At 43.9% G+C, this 20,563-nt stretch overlaps 1 protein-coding gene across 2 annotated transcripts in view; it reads right to left on the bottom strand.

Annotated features, from left to right (window-relative positions):
- Bicc1 (BicC family RNA binding protein 1) overlaps positions 1-20,563 on the bottom strand; it is a 242,517-nt gene that overhangs the window by 154,165 nt on the left and 67,789 nt on the right. For both annotated transcript variants that reach the window (XM_032888580.1, XM_032888581.1), the window contains exon 2: positions 8,838-8,884. In XM_032888580.1, coding sequence (XP_032744471.1) covers positions 8,838-8,884 — 47 coding nt within the window. The remainder of the gene's footprint in view (positions 1-8,837; positions 8,885-20,563) is intronic.

Below are 20,563 nucleotides of genomic sequence, written 5' to 3'. Positions count from 1 at the left end.
ATCTGTGATTCCTCAGCTTTGAAACCACCTCCCTCTCCTCCCTCTCCCTCCCTCTCCCTCTCCCTCTCCCTCTCCCTCTCCCTCTCCCTCTCCCCCCTCCTCCCTCTCTCCCTCTCTCCCTCTCCCTCCCTCTCCCTCCCTTTCCTCCCTCTCCCTCCCCTCTCCTCTCCCTCTCCCTCTCCCTCTCCCTCTCCCTCTCCCTCTTCCCTCTCCCTCTCGCTCTTCCCTCTCCCTCTCGCTCGAATGCCTCTAGCTAAGGGCCTGGTCCCTCAGAGTCAAGCTTTTTTGGAAGCCAGGTTTGTCTCTTTAACATTCCTAAGAGACCCACCAGTCAGGAGGGATTTAGGATTCCCCGTTCACAAGGGAACAGGCCTCATTATCAGGAGACGACAGGGATAACATAACGTGGAGAAGTGCTCGAATAGGACGAAACTCACAGCCATGTTCCCATCAAGCCCTGAGAAACATCCCTGCCTCAAATTTGCTAATTCCTCCCTCTCTGATACTGGCTAGGGCCAAGAAGATCCTAGGCTCTCCAAACCTCCAGAGCCAGAGAGCAGGCCTCACCGCATGGCTCCCCTACAGCACCCACCACCAGAGAGGGTCTACTTAACTTACAAAAACAACGCCGAGCCCCCACAGTTTCTTGCTCTCTTATTCATGGCGTTTAAGGTTCCCCAGTAATTCCAGAGTAACTAGGCTCATGGGAAATACAGTTTTTCATCTTCTTCCAAAACAAGTAATGGAAAACTCAGGAAAGAAAGCCAAAAGGAAACACCGGGAGCCTCTACACTACACCTGTCCAGTCTGTTGTCATGGTGATGACAAACAACAAACCGTCAGTGATCAAAGGTCACCTACGATGACAAAACTCCTCAGAGGTCAATGCAAAGGAAAGGAAGGGGCGCTCCCATGGTACTCGGCCATTCTCATTTCATTCGGGGATGGGGGGACAAGGAAATGAAAAGGAAACATTCCCAAACCCATATCTCCACCAAAAAATGACCCAGATCACTTTTTTCTCAGGAAAGAATTTACATTCGAACAAATTTTTTTTTTTTAACTGCCAAAGAGCCAGTTTAGAAAAGCCACAACTGCTACATATTTGACAGCAGACAGTAACATCCAGGATATTCAATCACTTAATTCAAGGGTCAAGTTACTCAGGGAAGCATAAAGTAATAAGATGCTCCCGGAACCATTATTACAGAAATATTTACATACTGTATTGACTTCTCTGGGTGTTGGTCACACACACACAACACACATGCATACACACACACGCACGCTCACACACACGCACGCTCGCACACATGAAGATAAGAAAAAAAACAGTATCAATGGCGCTGGAGAGACTGCACAGCGGTTTAGAACACTGGCTGCTCTTCTAGAGAAACCCAGTTCAATTCCCAGTACCCAAGGCCAGCAACTCCCAATCTCCTATAACTCCAGCTCCAGAGGAATCCAGGCCCCCTTCTGGACTCTGCGGGTACTGCACCCAACATGCACATTGCCATGGAGACACACAAAAAGACTACATGTAAGCATAAAGACTCAACATTTGGAAAGGTGCCTTTATAAGCGACAGCTAACTGAATACGAGACAACTGACCTGTCCATTCTGGGGTACGGGGGACCAAGCTTTCCATGAAGCAATTTTTCCTTTAGAATTCCATACTCCCTAACTTTGTTTTTGGCATTTTTTGAAACTACAATCTTTTGGCCTAAAAGGGCAAGAATTTGGGGGTGATAAAAATATAATATTAGCCCAAGGAATATCTCTTCCAAGTTAGTTATGCCATTAGCCTTGGGCCAAGGCACAGTTTATTGGTTGATTTCCAAAGATACATCCACTATCTGATTACGAATACAAAATACCCCTTTGTTTAAAATATGTGATGTGTGCTTTGGAGGTTGCTGTGTGTAGCCCCATGCATAGGGGGTCCTGGGGTTCCCATCAAAGGCCAGAGAGATGCTACGTGAACCTCTGGCTTCGGTGAGTCACACCGGGACCCATCCCCACCTTATACACTGTAACACATTCTCCTGCCAAGAAAGGGCTGAGTAGGATCATTTTCACAAGATGGGGGGGGAGGGGTGGAGATGAAGAGGAAACAGGGTAGACAATGAGTAAGCCACGAACAACTGCCCAAAAGAAAAAAAAAAACCACAAGGAAAAAAAACAACCTGGAAGATCACTTCCATGTGTTGAGATGAAAGTTGCTGTTAGGCATGGAGAACAAGCTAGAGAGACCGATGATAAGTTGAGCCACTCCCTCCCTTATAAAGAATGGACAGAGTCAAAGAATAAAAGATATACTTGTGGGTTGGGGATTTAGCTCAGTGGTAGAGCACTTGCCTAGCAAGTGCAAGGCCCTGGGTTCGGTCCCCAGCTACGAAAAAAAGAAAAAAGAAAAAAAAAGATATACTTGTTAAGGAACTTTGTAAAGGAACGTTCTCCCCACCCCCCACTCATGCACACATAACCATGCACGCACGCGTGCACGCGCACACACACACACACACACACACACACACAGAAAGAGAGAGAGAGAGAGAGAGCGCATCTCATGGAGATAGTTTAATACATAGCCCTGTTACCCAGAAAACAGTGAAACTCGCTTTCATATACATTCATAAAAAGGTGAGATGACACTAATGTTTCCTTTCAACCTAAGGTATGGAATCACGGGTTACGTCTTTTCCTTTCCCACATTGGTGACATTTTTATTCTAGACAATTTAGAAATGTCTTGCAATGATGACCGCAGGAAAAAAAACTATCAATGACAGGCAATTGAAATATGTCAATCAAACCGTACATATACATTTAATAAATGGCACTTTACTGTTTTGGTCTACTTCTCCGTGACAGGAAATACTTTCTATAGGATCATTTCCTACATTAAAGGGAGAAGAGGTTTAAGTTTTCCCTCCGGAATGCTATACATTCAAACCCTAAGCCCCAGTAACCTATTCAGAAACAGGGCCAAGGCAGACAGATGTAGTAAGTTAAAATGTGAGCACAGAGAATAGGATGGGCCCCTGGTCCTGTGGGAAGAACATGCTGGCTAGTTTTATATCAGCTTGACCCAAGCTACAGTCATCTGAGAAAAGGTACCTCAACTGGGAAATTACCTCCTTAATATCAGGCTGTAGACAAGTCTATATTCTCTTCGTGATTGATAAGGGAGGCCCAGCCCAGGTACAACCCTGGGATGGTGGTCCAGCAAGCTGAGCAAACCATGAGGAGCAAGCCAGTAAGCAGCACTCCTTCAAGCCTCTGCCTCAGCTCCTGCCCCAGATTCCTGCCCTGGGTAAGTTCCTGCCATCCATGGTGAACTGTGCTGTAGGATTGCATGCAAAACAAATCTTTTCCTACCCAAGTTGCCTTTGGTCACGGTGTTTGATCACTGCACAAGAATAACCCAAACTAGGAGAGAAACTAAGCACCAGGATAACAGGGAGTTGCCGTGACAGACCTGGACATGTTTTGGGGAGGATTGTGGAAAGACTTTGGAACCCAGGGCTAGAAAAGCCGTTGAGTGTTCAAAGCTTGGTGAGCTGTTCAGTGGGAGTCTGAAGTGTTGAGAGAAATGCAGGCAATGGAGGCCCGGCTTGTGAGGCTTCCGAGGGAAGCAAGGACTATCGGGGCTGCTTGACATTTTTGAATTAAAAATGCAGCTGGGGGCTGAAGATCAGCCATGATTAACAACAGACGAACACTACTGAAGTGAAGTCTTTGCTTGGCTAAGATAATGGATGCTGGTCAGCTCTGGTTGAAGAATCTGCTGTGATTAAGGAGAGACCAGCATCTCTGAGATGAGATCTAGGAAGTGTTTCCTCAGGGTCAGCGCACGAAAGCTGTGTTCCAGAGGTGGCCAGGGTTGAACATTGTGCTGATAGCTGAATTCTGTCATGTGTATGAGCCTCTCAGGCTCTACTGGTTTTAGGGTCATGGAGAGCGGCTGAGGCTGGGCACTGTGAGAGATCAGAAGAGGCCATTGGTGAAGGTGCAGCCTCAGTGGCAGCTGAAACCCCAGGATTGAAGGGGTCACAGGGAGAAACTGAGGCTTGGTACCAGGTTTAAAGTCAAAAGTCTTTGAAGCAAGCCCAGGAGAGGCTATTAGAGAAGCTACAGCTCCCGGCACTTTGGAGAAACCAGTACCATGGGACAACAGCCAAGGACAGCAGCAGACATGGAGTAGAGCGTAGAGCCAGCCTGAACCTGTGAGACAAGCTGTGTGTACTGTGGCGAAGCCTTTAAAGGAGCCCAAAAGATTGTGAATGAATCCCAGACACTGGAGGCAGAGTTATTTATCCTGTCGGGAGTTTGGTTTTACTCTGATTTGCTTGTGCTTGCACCCTGCTTCTCTCCTCTTAGAAGAAGAAGAGTCAAGCCAGTAAACAGTATCCCTCCATGGCCTCAGCAACAACCCTTACCTCCAGCTTCCTGCCCTGGCTGCTCCTGCTTTGACTGTAGGAGATGAACAACCGTGATGTCAAAATGTAAGGAAAATAAACCCTTTCTCCTCCAGTTGCTTTAAGTGACAATGTTTCATTCACAACAACAGTAACCCCAACCAAGACACAATGGTGTCTTGAGCAAAGGAAGGACGTTTTAGATGCAGATGTACAAAACCAGAAAGGCCCGTGAAGATGCAGACAGACATCAGGCTGATGCTCAAATGACACCGCAGCTAATGAGAAGGCTGGCATGGATCAGACCCTACCCTGGGGTCCTCGAATGGTCCCTGTCTACAATCCCATCCCTGCAGAGCTAAACTCTGGACTTGAGAGGAAACACTCTTCATGGAGTTGGGGCTTCCTATGTGTGCTCCAACAGCATGGGGACACAAAACGTGTACCACATGATGGCTCTGAACCATACATCTTCCTAACCATCTAGCTTATGGTGGGTAGCACTCGCAGAATCCATTTTCTCTTTCTCCAGATGCCTCCCCCCTCCCCCAAAGCTGTCTCCTTTCACTCCTTGCCTTAACTGTGGTTATGTGTTTAACTTCCTGCCTAGGCCTGGCCTCATAACCACAGCCTGCGACTCCCTGATAGACCCATCCACTCTCTCAGGGCTCATGCATGCCTATGGTGGCAGCCAGATTCGAGCAGGGATACAACTGTCCCACGCCTTCACAGGAGCAACCCAGCCACATAGCAAGAATTTGGGTCTCTTGTTGGGATTGGGCTTGAATTCGGACTCTGAGTTCTGGGCCTCAAAATCAGGTTGCAGTCTGGACATGGGCTGTATTGACCAATGGGCTGTAAAGGATACTCCCCAGTAATCTCTGATTGGAGGATAAAAGCCTAGAGCCTGTGACTGGGCAGGAGAGGCGGGGAGTCCCAGGCTGAGACCGTAAGGAGAAAAGGGCGGAGAGGTCGCCATGAAGCAGGATGGACCATGAATACTTGGCCAAGAGAAGCTCACCCTGAAGACACACATGAAACAGAACAAGACAGGCAAGATTCAGACTGCGAGTAACATGGGGCTTATTGCTGGGATATATGTTAGAATAGCCTCAGAATTTACTCAGATTAGGCTTGTAGCTTGTCAGTAAATTCTGATTATTTGTTTATGCGGGAGCTAAACCAGGAGAGAATGGGCCAGAAACATCCCTTAAAACTATTCCAATGGTCTCTCTGTGGGGCTTGGCCCAGGGAGTGGCACTATTAGGAGGTGTGGCCTTGTTGGAGTGGGTGTGACCTTGTTGGAGTGGGTGTGGCCTTGTTGGAGTGGGTGTGGCCTTGTTGGAGTGGGTGTGGCCTTGTTGGAGTGGGTGTGGCCTTGTTGGAGTGGGTGTGGCCTTGTTGGAGGAAGCGTGTCACTGTGGGGGTGAGCTTTGAGTCCCTCCCCCTAGCTGCCTGGGAGACAGTCCTCTCCTGCCTGCAGTTGGATCAAGATGCAGAACTCTCAGTTCCTTCTCCAGCACCACGTCTGCCTGGATGCTGCCATGTTTGCCTTGGTCATGGTGTCTCTTTCTTGGCAACGGAAACCCTAACTCTCTAACTGCAAGATGGGACAAAGCAACCAGAAAGCTGGACCGGCATCCCCTTGAATGTTACAGGCCAGGGAAAACCAAGTCTGTACCGACCCCCTAAACTCACTGAATCCATCCTTTAAGCTATAGTGTTGGATTTCCCCGTGACAGAAAATTAAGTCTTTCATCCCTGCAGAGCATTGGGGATATAAAACACTTCAAAAACCATGCATGGTATGGGGAAATAATGTGCACAGAAGAGCTAGGAGATGGCTTATTTGGTAAGGCTGAACTCCACAACTCGCACTTAAAGAAAAAAACAAAAAAGGCATACTTATAATACCAGTACCAGGAAGGCAGAGACAAGCGAGACCAGGAAGCTCACTGCCTAAGCGGTGAAGTCTACTCTGTGACTTCCGGGCCAGCTATGAGCTTGTCCCAAACAAATGAGGTAGTGGGCCACTGAGGAAGATACTCTGTATGCTGATCTCTGGTCTCCACATGCGTATACACAGATAGGCAAACACATCAATGCATGTGTGCACACACACACATACAGAGAGAGACAGACAGGCAGGCAGGCAGACGGACGGACAGACGGACGGAACCAAGCATGTCTTTGGTAGAGGCAGAAGCTGAAATTCTGTGGGTGAAGTTCAAGGTGCAGAAAGACAGTAACCATGATAGCTTCAAAGATACAGCCTTTGACAATTTTACTCTTGTTAAATTCTAGTTTAAACTCTGTGGGCTCCTATGATTCCCCAGTCCAAATTTATATATATATATATATATATATATATATATATATATATTCCATTTTTCTAACTCGAAAAAGATGAAAGGGAACAATTTAGCATACTATAATGAGTACTCTCATGTTTAATATGACTTTACATAGATTTCCACAATGCATAACGCCAAGTGGGTGAAACACCTCCCATCCCCTCTTTAAGAAGGGTCGTAACAAAGGAGAATAACCAACCCTACCCCCACCCCCCAGTCCTGGAAAATGTCCGAAAATCACCAGATGAAATGAACTTGAATCTCAGAAACAGAGGGGTGTAAATAAAGATGCCCCAGCAGTTACAACAGAGCGTCTCTTTACAGACACACGCTGAACGCCAGGTGTCCCCACTGGCCTCCGCAATCCCAGCACTGTTGCAGAGACAAGAGAACTGCCTTGAGTTTAAGTCCAGCCTGGGCTACAGAGTAAGATCCCATCTCAAACAAACAGACGCCTGGAGCACCGATGTACTGCTATAGAAACTGGAGGGTGTGCGGTTAGGTGACAGCTCGTCCGTGCCTCGTTCCTCTGCAGAACCATGGTTCTATTCCTGTCTGGTCCAAACACTGACATGTTCTTTAACCTGTCACCTCAGACGTTTGCCTTTTATTAAGTTGACTTTTCCAGCATGAGCTCTCGAAGGCTTGGTGGGCACCAGTCCTTCCAACAACAAACCTGCAGACCCTTTCACCTGACGACAAGAATGATATCTGTGCTTCCAAGGAAGAGCCTGAGTAACACGTGTGTGCCTAACTTAGACATGTGGTTCCATTTACACTGCTGTGTGTGTACAGATAGATAGATAGATAGATAGATAGATAGATAGATAGATAGATACAGAGATAGATAGATAGATAGATAGATAGATAGACAGACAGACAGATATAGAGATAGATAGATAGATAGATAGATAGATAGATAGATACAGAGATAGATAGATAGATAGATAGATAGATAGATAGATAGATACAGAGATACAGAGATATAGAGATAGATAGATAGATAGATAGATAGACAGACAGATATAGAGATAGATAGATAGATAGATAGATAGATAGATAGATAGATAGATAGATAGATAGATGAATGATATATGTGTATGTACATGTGTATATATGTATACATGTACATATACATATATGTATATATGTATATATATATACATATTTGTATGAGTACATACACACACACATATTACACCAGGTACCATGTACTCCCCTAAGGCAGCGAGCACACTTGCCTGCCTGGTTTCCATCTCTCTCCAGAGTGCAGCCCATGACAGGTAAATACTTTCAAAATGGAGAAATACTTTGGGCCTGGATCTGAGGAAGCCTGCTTTTAAAACTCTTGGAAGGAGACAGGGATGAATGATGAATTTGACACCCTTCCCCCACACCACGAAAAGCGAACTTTATGGAAAACAAGAGAAAGAAGATTTCCCAACGGTCCTCCCCTGCCCATTGTTATTTAACCTCATCCACACACCCAGCTTCCTCTGCTGTGGCTGTCTCCCTGGTGTGCTCTCCAAATCCAGACACAGTTTTGAGCGCAATGAAAGAAGGGGAAAAGGAATTAAAAACGGTGGACTCCAGCCCATCTTTTCCAAAGGAAAGGCCTCCTCGCAAATCAAAGACTTTCTGAGGAAGAGAACTCATCACCATCTCTTCTGAGGGAGAGACTTCATCAGCCAGCATCTTCACAATTGCACCTAATCATAGTTCTTCTTGCTGTGTACATGACGGGCCCAACTGGCTTCACCAAAGGTCAGAACATTTGGGGGACAGAATGGGCATGGTGCAAGCAGGTCTTTAAGAGACACCTGGTACTTGTTACAGACCCCAACCTATGTTCTGCTCACCAGAAAAAAGGACAGCATGAGAGATGCCCACCCACGTCTAGGCCCGACATGACTTGTGAGGGAGCCTGCCTTGGCAGATGAACAGAGTGGGTTTGTGTTGATCCAGGTGAGAGAAGTCAGCCCAGCATCACTGGTGTCGCTGCAGATACGAGGTTATTTCCTGTACATTCCCCCAAGCCACAGAAGAGCAAAGTGCCACTCACCTTTTGAAAAAAGTCTTCCCCACTTCTGCCTTTTCCTTCAGCTGCAGCTGTAAATAAAAAATGTACACGTTTAAAAATACTTCCTTCATCTCAGTATTTATATTTAAAACCCTCAAGGACCGGAGCTGTGATCACAAAGATAAAAACAATCCCATTCTGGCCTCACCGGGAATGCAAAGTTACTGAAGCATGAGATACAAAAGCTCATCAATTACACATCCTTGATTAAGTGGAAGACCCATGAGTCTCTGCTTCCACACTGAGACGGAAGCTGCCCTACCCTTCCACAGTAACAAAACTGTAAGAATGAACCATACTCAAAACTACAGTCTGTGTCCCCCACACTCCCCATCTGTAATGGATGCCAGGCATCTGGGCATATCCTATATACCCCACTTATGAACTGCTTAAGTTTTTGCACATGTGAACTGAAGTTTCGATAGAGGAAAAATGTACGGCTACATTGGATATCTGGCTAGAACTAATATAATGTAGAAATTTGGAAAGTTTGGGCCATCTTTAGGTCCTGTTAATTCACGGATCATGTCTGTGTCTGAAGCAACATCCTTGTGATTATTGGAATGGCACCTTTTGTGACTACATTAACTTAGCAAACCCCTAGTTTCTGCAAAGCCCAACCAAAGAAGGTCCTTGGCATCTAAGACTGCAACAGGATCCCCACTTCAATGCAACCCATCTACGGTTATTTCCACCAATCCACTTGCAAAAGTGCCTTAGAAACAGATCTTTTGTCCTGTTACTAAAAGCTCTTCATAAAACCATGTCCTTATAGGAAGATGTTCCTCAGGACAACCTGAATCCATGTTGCCAGGCCAAGTCACTCATGTTCGGCTTAAGAACAGACTTACTCTCTTTGAGGTGAGGGCTGTGCTTTATGCCAATAGTTTAAATGACTAAATGCCATACTGGGACCTCAGTCGATCTCTTGCACAACCCCAATCCCGTCCTCCAATCGCTCCACAGAGGGAACCTAGCAACATGAGAATAAGCAATGGTGGCCAAGGTCAAGACCAAGAGCAAACTTCATATGAGATGAGGGTCTTATTACAGCTAGAACACAATCCTCTCTATAAACTTCCTAGAAGATGGAGGGGTCATTACAGCCAGAGCCCTTGCCTCTCTATAAGCAGCCTACAAATAAGAAAGCCCAAGTTCCCCACTGTGTCCTGAAACACCCTGTGACCTGTGGACATTTTATTTATTTATTTTTTAATTTTTTAAGACTTTATTACAGATGGTTGTGAGCCACCATGTGGTTGCTGGGATTTGAACTCAGGACCTCTGGAAGAGCAGTCAGTGCTCTTAACCACTGAGCCATCTCTCCAGCCCTCGTCCTGTGGGCATTTTAATTGGCTTGTGATGATGAGTGGAGAGTTTGAGAGGAAGGAAAAGACTTAGCCATCAGCACAGGGTTCTCATGGCTATCACAGCCCCAAGCTGAGTCTTTCTAACAGAGATGCAAAGGTGGAGTGGTAGTGACTCAGAAGCAGGAGCACCAGCTCCTGGATGTTAAAGTCCAGAAGGTATGGTGACCCATGCTCTGTGTAGCATGTTTGTATGTGTTTGTGCACATATGTATATGTGAATGCATATACATATGTATGTGTCCACATAGCTATATGTATACATGTGTGATGTGAATGAATATGTGTATGTGTGTGCATGTATTAGTATTTGTGTATGTGTGTGTATGTTTATGTGCCTGTGGATGCACTTGTTAAAATGACTAAAGATGCATGACATGTCCCCTTAAGAATGACACTTGTCATTTAGTTGTAACACACCCCTACTGTGAATCTCACCGATGGCAGAAACAACTGATAAAACTTAAATTCTTCTACCATCAACTGAAATTTCACAACTACTTACATGTGAGTGCTTATTTTTTTTAACCAACATTTCTTTTATCAAAACAACAGAGCAGAAAACATGTTTCTGGGATTTCTGAAGATAATTAGATAAAATAAATGAAAACAGGAGCCAAAAAGAAATACAATAATTCTATCTAGCATGTGGTGAAGCTGAAATAATAGAAGATACTTATGCCCTAGCCTCTGGGACCTGGAATTACATGACAGAGGGAGGAAGATTGCCCTGGGTTATCCAAACAGGTCAATATCACCACATCCTTACAATTATGAAGCATGAGGATCAGGATACAACATGACTTCATGACAGTAAAGGCAACAGGAGAAACAATACAGAGGTCACTAAGGAGAAAGATTTGAAAGAGGAGGTGGGGGCCACAAGAGAAAGAATACATGTGGCTTCCAGAAATGGCAGTCAAAGAAATGCAGGATTCCTACAGCCTCTGAGATGATGTGGCCCAGCTAAAACCTTGACTTCAGCCCAGAGTGATGCACTGCAGACTTCTAGCCTCAGAACTGTAAGATGATGAATGTCAACTGCACTGGGCCAATAGAATGGTGGCAGTATGTCTCATTAGCAATAGAGACTAATCCCTGAAGCCAATACCTTTAGACTCCATTTCTGCACCAATCCCATACAGTCAATGCACACTCAGTGGACCCTGCCACACAGAAAGCCTCTGGTTTACTCTATGGGGTCAACCGTCTAACTTGGAGGTATGTCAATACTAAAAGCACAAAAAAAAAAAAAAAAAAAAAAAGTAAAACTGAATTTGGAACAACTGGTCGACCCCAGCTAGAGGGTCTAAAGGGTTTCCTCCAGCCAAGATAAAACTAACCAAACCTAAGGATATTAACCAAACAGCAAGTGTCTTGGAGACATTTCAGGCCAGCCAACTCTTGAACAGAGTCCTTACCTGAGGATAAAAATAGTTGAAAAGGGATATGCTCACTTACTGACAACTTCATGGAAATAAAGTAGAAAGTACAAGATCTAAAAGAAATCTAATAACATCGAGGCTTGCCTTAGGGAAAGAAGGTTTAACATCTCAGATATTTTCCAAAGTCCATACTGGGGAAAAAAATGTCTTTGACTGGATGCTCTCCTTCAGAGCAAGTATCTGCAAATGTCAAGTCCCCGAGACAAAGGTCATCTATTTCTACTACAGATGTTCCCTTTAGGATACTGCTCTACTCAGGGCCAGCTCGCTCTGTCATAACCTCAAAACACCTTCAAAGAACAGCAGTGAGGAAATTTCTCTAATTGAAACCAATACATGATGACCTATGTTCTGGACCTGAGTAGGACACTAAAGTTTAATCAGAAACACATATTATCAGCACGTTGTTGGGGTTTGAAAAGAAACAGCAGGCCTGGCAGTCACAACTGGAGGTTCACTGGTATCAAAGATCACTGCCCTTTCTGACTCTAAAAGTTTCTGTAGAATACCTCCATGCCAGTCTATAAGAGGTGGGATGTAAGGCCACAGATGGAGGAGTGAACCTCAGTTAAGAAACTCCAGCTATCCCAACTTGTCCCTTCATATAGATACCTAGCATAGAGTTTAATTTGTAAGTTAAACACAGTAAGAGATTAACAATTAACAGGTAATCCTAAAATGAACAATTAAAAATATGCTATAATTAAATTTATTGCAGCAAATAGGATCCAGCAATCCCTTATTGTGGTACTCAAGCCTCTTGTGATGATGTGAACTGCTATGCCTGTGTGAGGTGATAAAGCCAGTAGATATCATAGGCCTTGCGAAGAAGCTTCAGGCTCCTGCTTAAGGGTCCCTGAACATAAGTTCTGGGGAACCATGAGTCTACAGGATAACTGAGAGATGGCAGGTCACAAACAGGTAGGTAGTGTATGCAATGTGGATATACCAGATCCTTCGTATCCCAAGAAGGATCATGCCACTCAGACTGACATGCTTAAAAGTTATATCTACTTATAAAATACTCCACGTAGTATTTTCAGATCATAGCTAATCAGTAACAACTGAAACCATAGCAAGGGAAGCCAGCTGTACAAGAAACTACAGATGAGTCCGGCTTCCTTAAATTCTGATGTGTGTGTTTCCTAAGCTCCTACTGTCAAGGAGAAACACTATAGTTGGATTCTTCGTTGAATCACTGTCTCAGACGCCGCTTCAGGCTCATCCGATGACTGACACATTTTAAGAAATATTTGTACTTTGGCCTGAGTTTGCTGGACCTCCTCGAGGATTTCTACTGACTCCGTGAAGCACATCGGTCAAGGTTGTAGATGTAAACAGAGAACATCATGCCCTACCTTCTCATGGATCCTTCAGAGTCCTAACGGGAGAGTTCTCCTCTCAAATGCACCCTACGTTCTCAGTACGAAAACCCCAAATTCCTCCCAAGGAGCTACAGTTTGAGGGAAGAGGGATGAGGTCAACGTGGAATGCTTTTCTCAATGTAAACTCAAGACATTTGACATGTTGAGTCCATAGACCCATGATAAAACAGGGACGGTTACTCTCAGTCCACAAATATCTGGGTCCTGTGCCAAGGAAAAGAAACTGCCGAGCTCCGACCGACCCTTCTTTAGCTTATACCCCTGACCATGCTACGAACCAAAGCCACCCAACCAGCGAGGCAAAACCAGAATGACAATTTAGCTCTACCACCAACCTTCCCAGAGACCTTTGCATACCACCAGCGCTGTCCAGATTAAACTTTACATGAATTCGATTATTTCTCTTCTTGTAATAGAAGCTACCTCCTGCTCTTTCCCGCACAGGGAAGCTGGACAGCTAAGCTACTCCACTCTCTGACAAGGAAAGAGGACCACCAGAGAGCTGGATTCCAAGGGAAAAAAAAGAAGAACCACAACACTATCTTAACCCAAAGCATTTCAATATGTTTGGACAGGAAGATGTGGCCTGTGAAATAAGCCAATCTATGTTCTATGCTGTGGGGGTTGCTTGACCACTAAAGTCGTCTTATATTCTGTGGGGAAAGCTGTTCTCCCTTAAGCTTAAGCCTGCAACCTTACACACTGAGACTTCTTCTTTGTCCCCTTCTCCCACAAGAACATGGAAAGTGCATCATAATTTAATGTTATTTTTATTTTTTTTTCCTCCACCAATCTTACTCTCTTCGATTCCTAAAACCTTGACTTTCTCCTGCCAACGAAAGCAGCTCTCTCCCTCCTTCCTGACACACACAACTCCAGGATTAAATTCCTCCGACACTACTGAAATATGGCTGGCTGAGTGTGCCGGCAGTGAGTTTCGGGCTTTGAGCTGAGCAATTCGTTTTGTGTTTATTATAGTTCCTCCAGGGCCCTGCCATGTTTTACTTCATATTTTTGCCTCACATGAAATATGGGATGGCACAGTCACTGCCAATAAAAATGGGAGAGGTTGAAACAGGTGCAAACTATTACCAGAACGGCCCCCCCAACTCCAGAGCACTCCTGGGTAATTACCGAATTAAAGGGGAGGGCTGGAGGGGTCTTTTTAAAGTCTTCTAAGGCTCAAGGAAACTCCTGTTTAAATATCCTTTTCCGTCCCAACTGTTTTTCTCGCATAGCATCTGATGCTTCCTGAACCTATGTCTAAAAACACAGAGATGAGGAATTTTGGGTTTAAAATGTAACATGAAGTGTCTTTCAATATTACGGAGACAAAACAATGAGATTTCCCTGTTTGGGGGTGGGGAGGAGCTTAAATTAAAAAACGATAATTGTAGTCGATGGCTCAGTGGGTAAAAGTACTTGCCACCAAGTCTGATGACCTGAGTTTGATCCCTGGGACCCACAAGGCTGGAGGAGGAAAAGAACACACACAAGTTGTGCTTTGACCTCTACGAGCATGCTGTGGCATGCAACACACACACACACACACACACACACACACACACACACACACACACGCACGCACACACACGCAAATAAATACATGTAATATTCTTAATCATTGTAAAAGTATATTTTTCAAATATATACCTTCCTCTGTTTCCTTTTCATTTGTGTGTGTGTGTGTATGTGTGTGTGTGTGTGAGAGAGAGAGAGTGAAAGAGAGAGAGAGAGAGAGAGAGAGAGGGAGAGAGAGAGAAGGGGGAGGGAGAGAGGCACATGTGTGCTTGACTCTGGGTGAATGTACCATATCATATGGATGGAGGTTCAAGGACAACCTCGGGTATTAATCAATAAAGACAGGGTCTTTGTGAATCCACCACACTAACTCTGAAGTCTTCTGGGAAAGTCTGTCACTCACAGAAGAGAACGGAGATGAGCGATGCACACTACCCTGGTTTTCATGCCAAGTACACTTTCCCTACTGAGACAACTCTCCAGCCAGCCCTGTTTTCCAATCCATCTCATTCCTTTTTGTTCTGTTTTTTAACTTGGGCAACAAAGGTGCTTTAGATTGCCGCACAGACAAACTGTTGCCATTCAAGAAGCACGATTCTTGCCTGAGGTGTTTATAAATTAATTGCCAATCGCTTTAACTGAGCTACAGAAAAAGCAGTACCATACGTTGTATTCTGCATACATTTCCAGAAAACTTCCCCGATTGCTGTCCAGGGGAATGAGATGCAGTTGAGACTTCTACCGGAGGAGAAAGGTAAACACCAGTTAATGATCAGACGTAAGGCCCGCTCCAAAAGATGGAACCCATAGCTGACACTGCTAAAATGGCCTGGAACATTAGACTAACCAGATCACGGGTCTAAGGGAAAAATCGACTTCTATTCTGCTAAAGAAACACAGCACTAAAATGACTCCTGCTGTCCTAGACTATAACCACAGATCACTGTCCTGCTCAACCCACATCAGAAAAGCTTCTAACAGCGGATGGCAATTGGCACAGAGACCCACAAGTAGACAATGTACAGAGAATAAGAGACTTACAAGCTCTCAGCCCTCAATGGGATGTCTTCATCAAACCCCTCCCTCAAAGCTCAGGGAGCGACATAGGAGGGAGTGGAAACATTGTAAGGCCGAGAAGTGACGGGGATTCCAAGTATCCAGCATCTTCCAGATACAACAGAAGTGACATACATATTAATTCACTGATACCAGAGTGGCATGCATGGCGTCTTCACAGAAGACAGGGACACCTCCTCCCTAACCAAGAAGCTATTTCCAACTGACATCCACTTGCAAAGGGAAACCAATTTCCTCCAAGGAAGTCAGGTGGTTAGGGATATGAGGAGATTCTGAGAGGGATGGGGGACGGAGGTATGGGAAAAATACGATTAAAAAAAATAATATAAAAAAATAAAAATAAATAAAAGATATGTATTTATATATACATAATATACATATATATGTGTATGTGTATATATACATATATATGTATGTATTTATGTACACACACACATATATATACACACACATATATATACATTTTTTTTTTACTAAGAAAGGAGAATCACAGGGTGGTGGCCATCTTGTATAAGGATGTGCACATGAACACAAATAGAAACACACACACACACACACACACACACACATGTATTTCTGTGTGGATGTAAGTTAGGAAATCACAACAAATAAGCTCAAAATACTCACAACTATTATCTGAGGGGGTAGAAACATTGTCAGTTCTTGGAATCTTTTAGAAAAAGCATTTAAATAGCTTGTATCAGGTTTTTTGCTTGTTTAAAATAAAATCATTTTCAAATCTACCTTCTTCTGACTGAAGAGCGAAACAAGTTATTGCCATTTCTGGCATGTGACAGTGTCGTGTCAGCATAGAAGGCAGCCAGGAAAATATATGAGACAGAGACTCGTTGAGGTGGCAGGACAGACAGACTCATATCAGAGGAGCAGAGTAGGAGCAGGGAGTATCTTGCCAGACCTGGGTCCCAGACCTGCTGGTACTTTGAAGACTGAAGCATTGACATTACTCTGATCTCAGATGACAAAGGTTTTATGTAGCCCTGATGGAATGCATGCATGCCTCCCCGGGCCCCACTTTTGTGGGAAAGACAGTAAAACAGATGGCCCCTATGCACAGACCTTCAGATAGGCCTGGAACACATTTGTTTCTGATTTGAAACAAGTTGACTTGCCCTATTGTCGTGTTATTGCAAACCAGAAGAAATATAAACTTCAGCCCATTAAACAGCCATCCACATAAAACTCTTAAATGGTTTCATGACGGTAGGTTGGGCTAGACATTAAAGAAAGGAACGTCAATGTTGCATGCTTCGTTCAAACAGCTCTGATTCTTCCTGCCTTCCCAACAATACCAACAAGCCCTTGTCTTCCCTCTTTCAAATGTCCCCAGGAGTTTAAGGCAACTACAGCCTGGGTTTCATGATGCGGATTCCTACCATTTGGAAATGTTTCTTGTCTTAAGACAAGCCTGGGGGCTGTGCTTACCACTTGAATCTTTCCAGTCCTTGTTGGATAACACAAAAGTGAATCATTATTTCCCAGAGTGCTCCTGTACAGCGGAAAGACAATGTTCACCTCCGATGCGATTCCAAGCTTTTCCATATTAAGGTTGGAGATCAAGCAGGTGAAATCAATTTTACTAGTATATCTGTTTAGTCTGCCATATAAAGGCCTTATCATTTCGACACATAATCCGACATCAATGAGACTTTTGGCTTTCGGTTTGCACTGTCTTTGAAGTCCTCTGTTTGCTTCTGAACTCTCAGACTATGTGTCTCACATGCTCATAGCCACATATAGCTAGTGACTGCTGGGTTGGGACAGTATGGCTTGACCGGAAGGTTGTATAAGTTCACTGTGGGATTCTAGGTGTCCAGAATTCTGTGAAACTATATAAAGGCAATGGATATCGTTTAGCTATTAATGGCAGAATTGCTTGAACTAGACTGATGCTGAACAAGTTGTAAAACAGTGTTAGCCTGGCTCAGTGATGCTTTAGGAATGACTCAGGTAGGAACTGAGCCTCAACTTAAGACTTTGCCGTGACCCAAGCTCTGGTTGACCAGTTGGACTGAAAGTCCATCGATGTGTGTTGGCATCACAAGTCCATAAGAAAGGCATCATAGTCAAACCACGATGTGACAAGTCTGAGCAGACGCTCCTACAATTACGAGGAAGGTTCAGATAATCTGTTGACATGTGTGCATGTAATATATCCTCAGACTTTTGTAACTATAAACTTACATTTATAACATTTTCTGATATGAAAAATCTCATAGATAATAGAGAACTTTAGACTCCGAGTATAAAGAAGCAATCACTAAGACTCTGACCAGAATTAGGATATCAGCAAGGCTCCATCGCCCCTTGGAATTGTATGTGTTGTCCATGTGTTGAGCAGTATAGTCAGCCACTTTACAAAGCCCCATGGTCCTCAGTGACTCAAGTCGATCAGGACTCCTCCAATGACTTCCATAGGCTTTTTTTTTAAGATTTATTATTTTTATTTGTGAGTACACTGTAGCTGTCTTCAGACACACCAGAAGACGGCATTGGATCGCATTACAGATAGTTGTAAGCCACCATGTGGTTGCTGGGAATTGAACTCAGGACTCCTGGAAGAGCAGTCAGTGCTCTTAACCACTGAGCCATCTCTACAGTCCAACATCCATAGTCTTTGTAATTGATCTTAATTTTGTTAAAATACTTGGTTGGAAATGCAAATTATATATATATATATGTGTGTGTGTGTATGTATATATGTATATGTATATATACATATATATATACACACATACACACACACATATATACATATATATATACATATATATATATATACATTTGAAAAAATTATATAACATATTCTGATCACGGGTTACCCTCCCCCAATCCAGATTCTCCCCACCCCATCTACCCAGCTCAACATCCTTTCTTCTTCTGCCTTCAGAAAACAAACAAGTCAACAAAAAGAACCAGGGTAAAACTTTTTAAAAAGAGAAAAATAAAACAAACACAAAGAAAAAGCTCAAGAAACACAATATAAAAACACAAAAGCAAAAAACAGAAAGGCTGAGAAGACAAAAATATACACACACCCCCAAAAAAGCCATATGAGAAAAACAGTCTACACAAATACCATTGAGTTCATTCTGTGTTGACCATGTACTGCTGGGCATGGGGTCTACCCTTAAGTGTGGTCTGTATACCCAAGAAGACCCCCCTTTGAGAAAATCAATTTTTTTTCCCAACTGGAAAGAGAGCAAGATAGCAACTGGCAATAGCTTCTGGGTTAGGGGCGGGAGTTTGTGTCCACTTCCCTCCTCTCAGCACTGGGACCCTGTCTGGCCTATCTTGAACCTAGGCAAGCCCTGTGGGTGCTGCCATTAGTCTCTGTGGGTTCATATATCTGCCCAGAAAGCACTGTTTCAGGGGAAAGCAACTTTAAAAATAGCTTCAGGGGGTATCTGAAGTCATAAATGAAATTTTATTTCAACTATATACATATATAGATATATATAATTGGCATTTCCAACCATGTATTTTAACAAAATTAAGATCAATGACAAAGACTATAGCCATTCTGTCGTTTACCTGTGCCCCTGGCCCAAATTCCCATTGATTAACAATTGATCTCCTTTCTACTCATGCTCTTAGCCATAGAGACAAGAGGAAAAGCAAAACATAAAGGGGGGGTGGGGAAGGAAACTGAGGCAGGGAAGAAAAGGGGTGAAGGAGAGGAAATAAGACGAGGAAGAAGAGAAAAGAAAGGGAAGGGACTGGGGAAGAAAGGGGAGAGGAGAATCTTTAATCCAATTAGTATCATCAGAAAGGAGATAGTAACGAACACCTGCAAAAGAAAATTTTGGAAAGAGGTATTTTTAAATGGGAACGTTTAAAGAACAAGAGAGAAATTCTTTACATTCAAATGTGTTATGGTTTGCATATGCTTGGGCTAGTGAGTCCCACTATTAGGAGGTGTGGCCTTGTTGGGGGTGGGCGTGGCCTTGTTGAGGTGGGCGTGGTCTTGTTGGAGTAGGTGAGTCACTGTGGGTGTGGGCTTTAAGAACCTAGTCCTCACTGAATGTAAGCCAGTCTTCTCTCAGAGGCCTTCAGATGAAGATGTAGAACTCTCAGCTCCTCCTGCACCTAATGGATTGAATCTCTGAACCTGTAATCCAGCCCCAATTAAATGTCCTTATAAGAGCTGCTTTGGTCATGGTGTCTGTTCACAGCAATATGGACAATATGAAAATGGAAACAATGCAGTTCTACTGGAGTGTGTGTGTGTGTGTGTACGTGCGTGCGTGCGTGCGTGCGTGTGTGTGTGTGTGTGTGTGTGTGTTCCCAAAAAGAAAACATACACAAAACAGAAAAATATTTGTTAAATGTCAATCCAAGAGTCTACAACCAACTGTACATTTTTATGAAAATAGATAAAATAGTAACTCTTTATAAAGGCCTGTGCTACTGAAATTTCACAATATCTGAAAGAGAAATTGCCTTAAGAGCTTCCTGGAAGACCAAAAGCCTAACCAAAAAACAGTCATGGCCAATTAGGTTGGAATCGACTCTCATTCAAGCCCTGGGAAGCTTTGTGATGACAAAGAAAAGCCCTAAGTGCTAAGACAAGATAGTGTTCAAACCAAAATTCCGTTCTTGGCTCAAGTCTTAGCTGAGCGGAAGGATGTAACAATGTCTCTCTGGGCTTGCAAAGTCCACAAAGAAACAAAACAAAAGTCCTCTTCCTGAAACGTTCACTAGTAACATTTGTAAGCTCCAAGGGGAAGGAATGCACTGAGAGGGTGAGGGACTTTCCTTGACTCAGGAAACTTGGAACCGAATTTTTAAAAAAGGCTGGTGCGGGAGCTTTCAAAGACAGAAGCAAAATCTCCAAGTCTCCAAGGTGCTGTTACGAAAGTCAGTCCAGAAAGAGGGGGTAAAGGAAGGTGGTT

This window comes from Rattus rattus, chromosome 18 (assembly GCF_011064425.1).
Source record: "Rattus rattus isolate New Zealand chromosome 18, Rrattus_CSIRO_v1, whole genome shotgun sequence".
Taxonomy (NCBI): Eukaryota; Metazoa; Chordata; class Mammalia; order Rodentia; family Muridae; genus Rattus; species Rattus rattus.
This window is presented reverse-complemented; position numbering and strand designations above follow the sequence as displayed.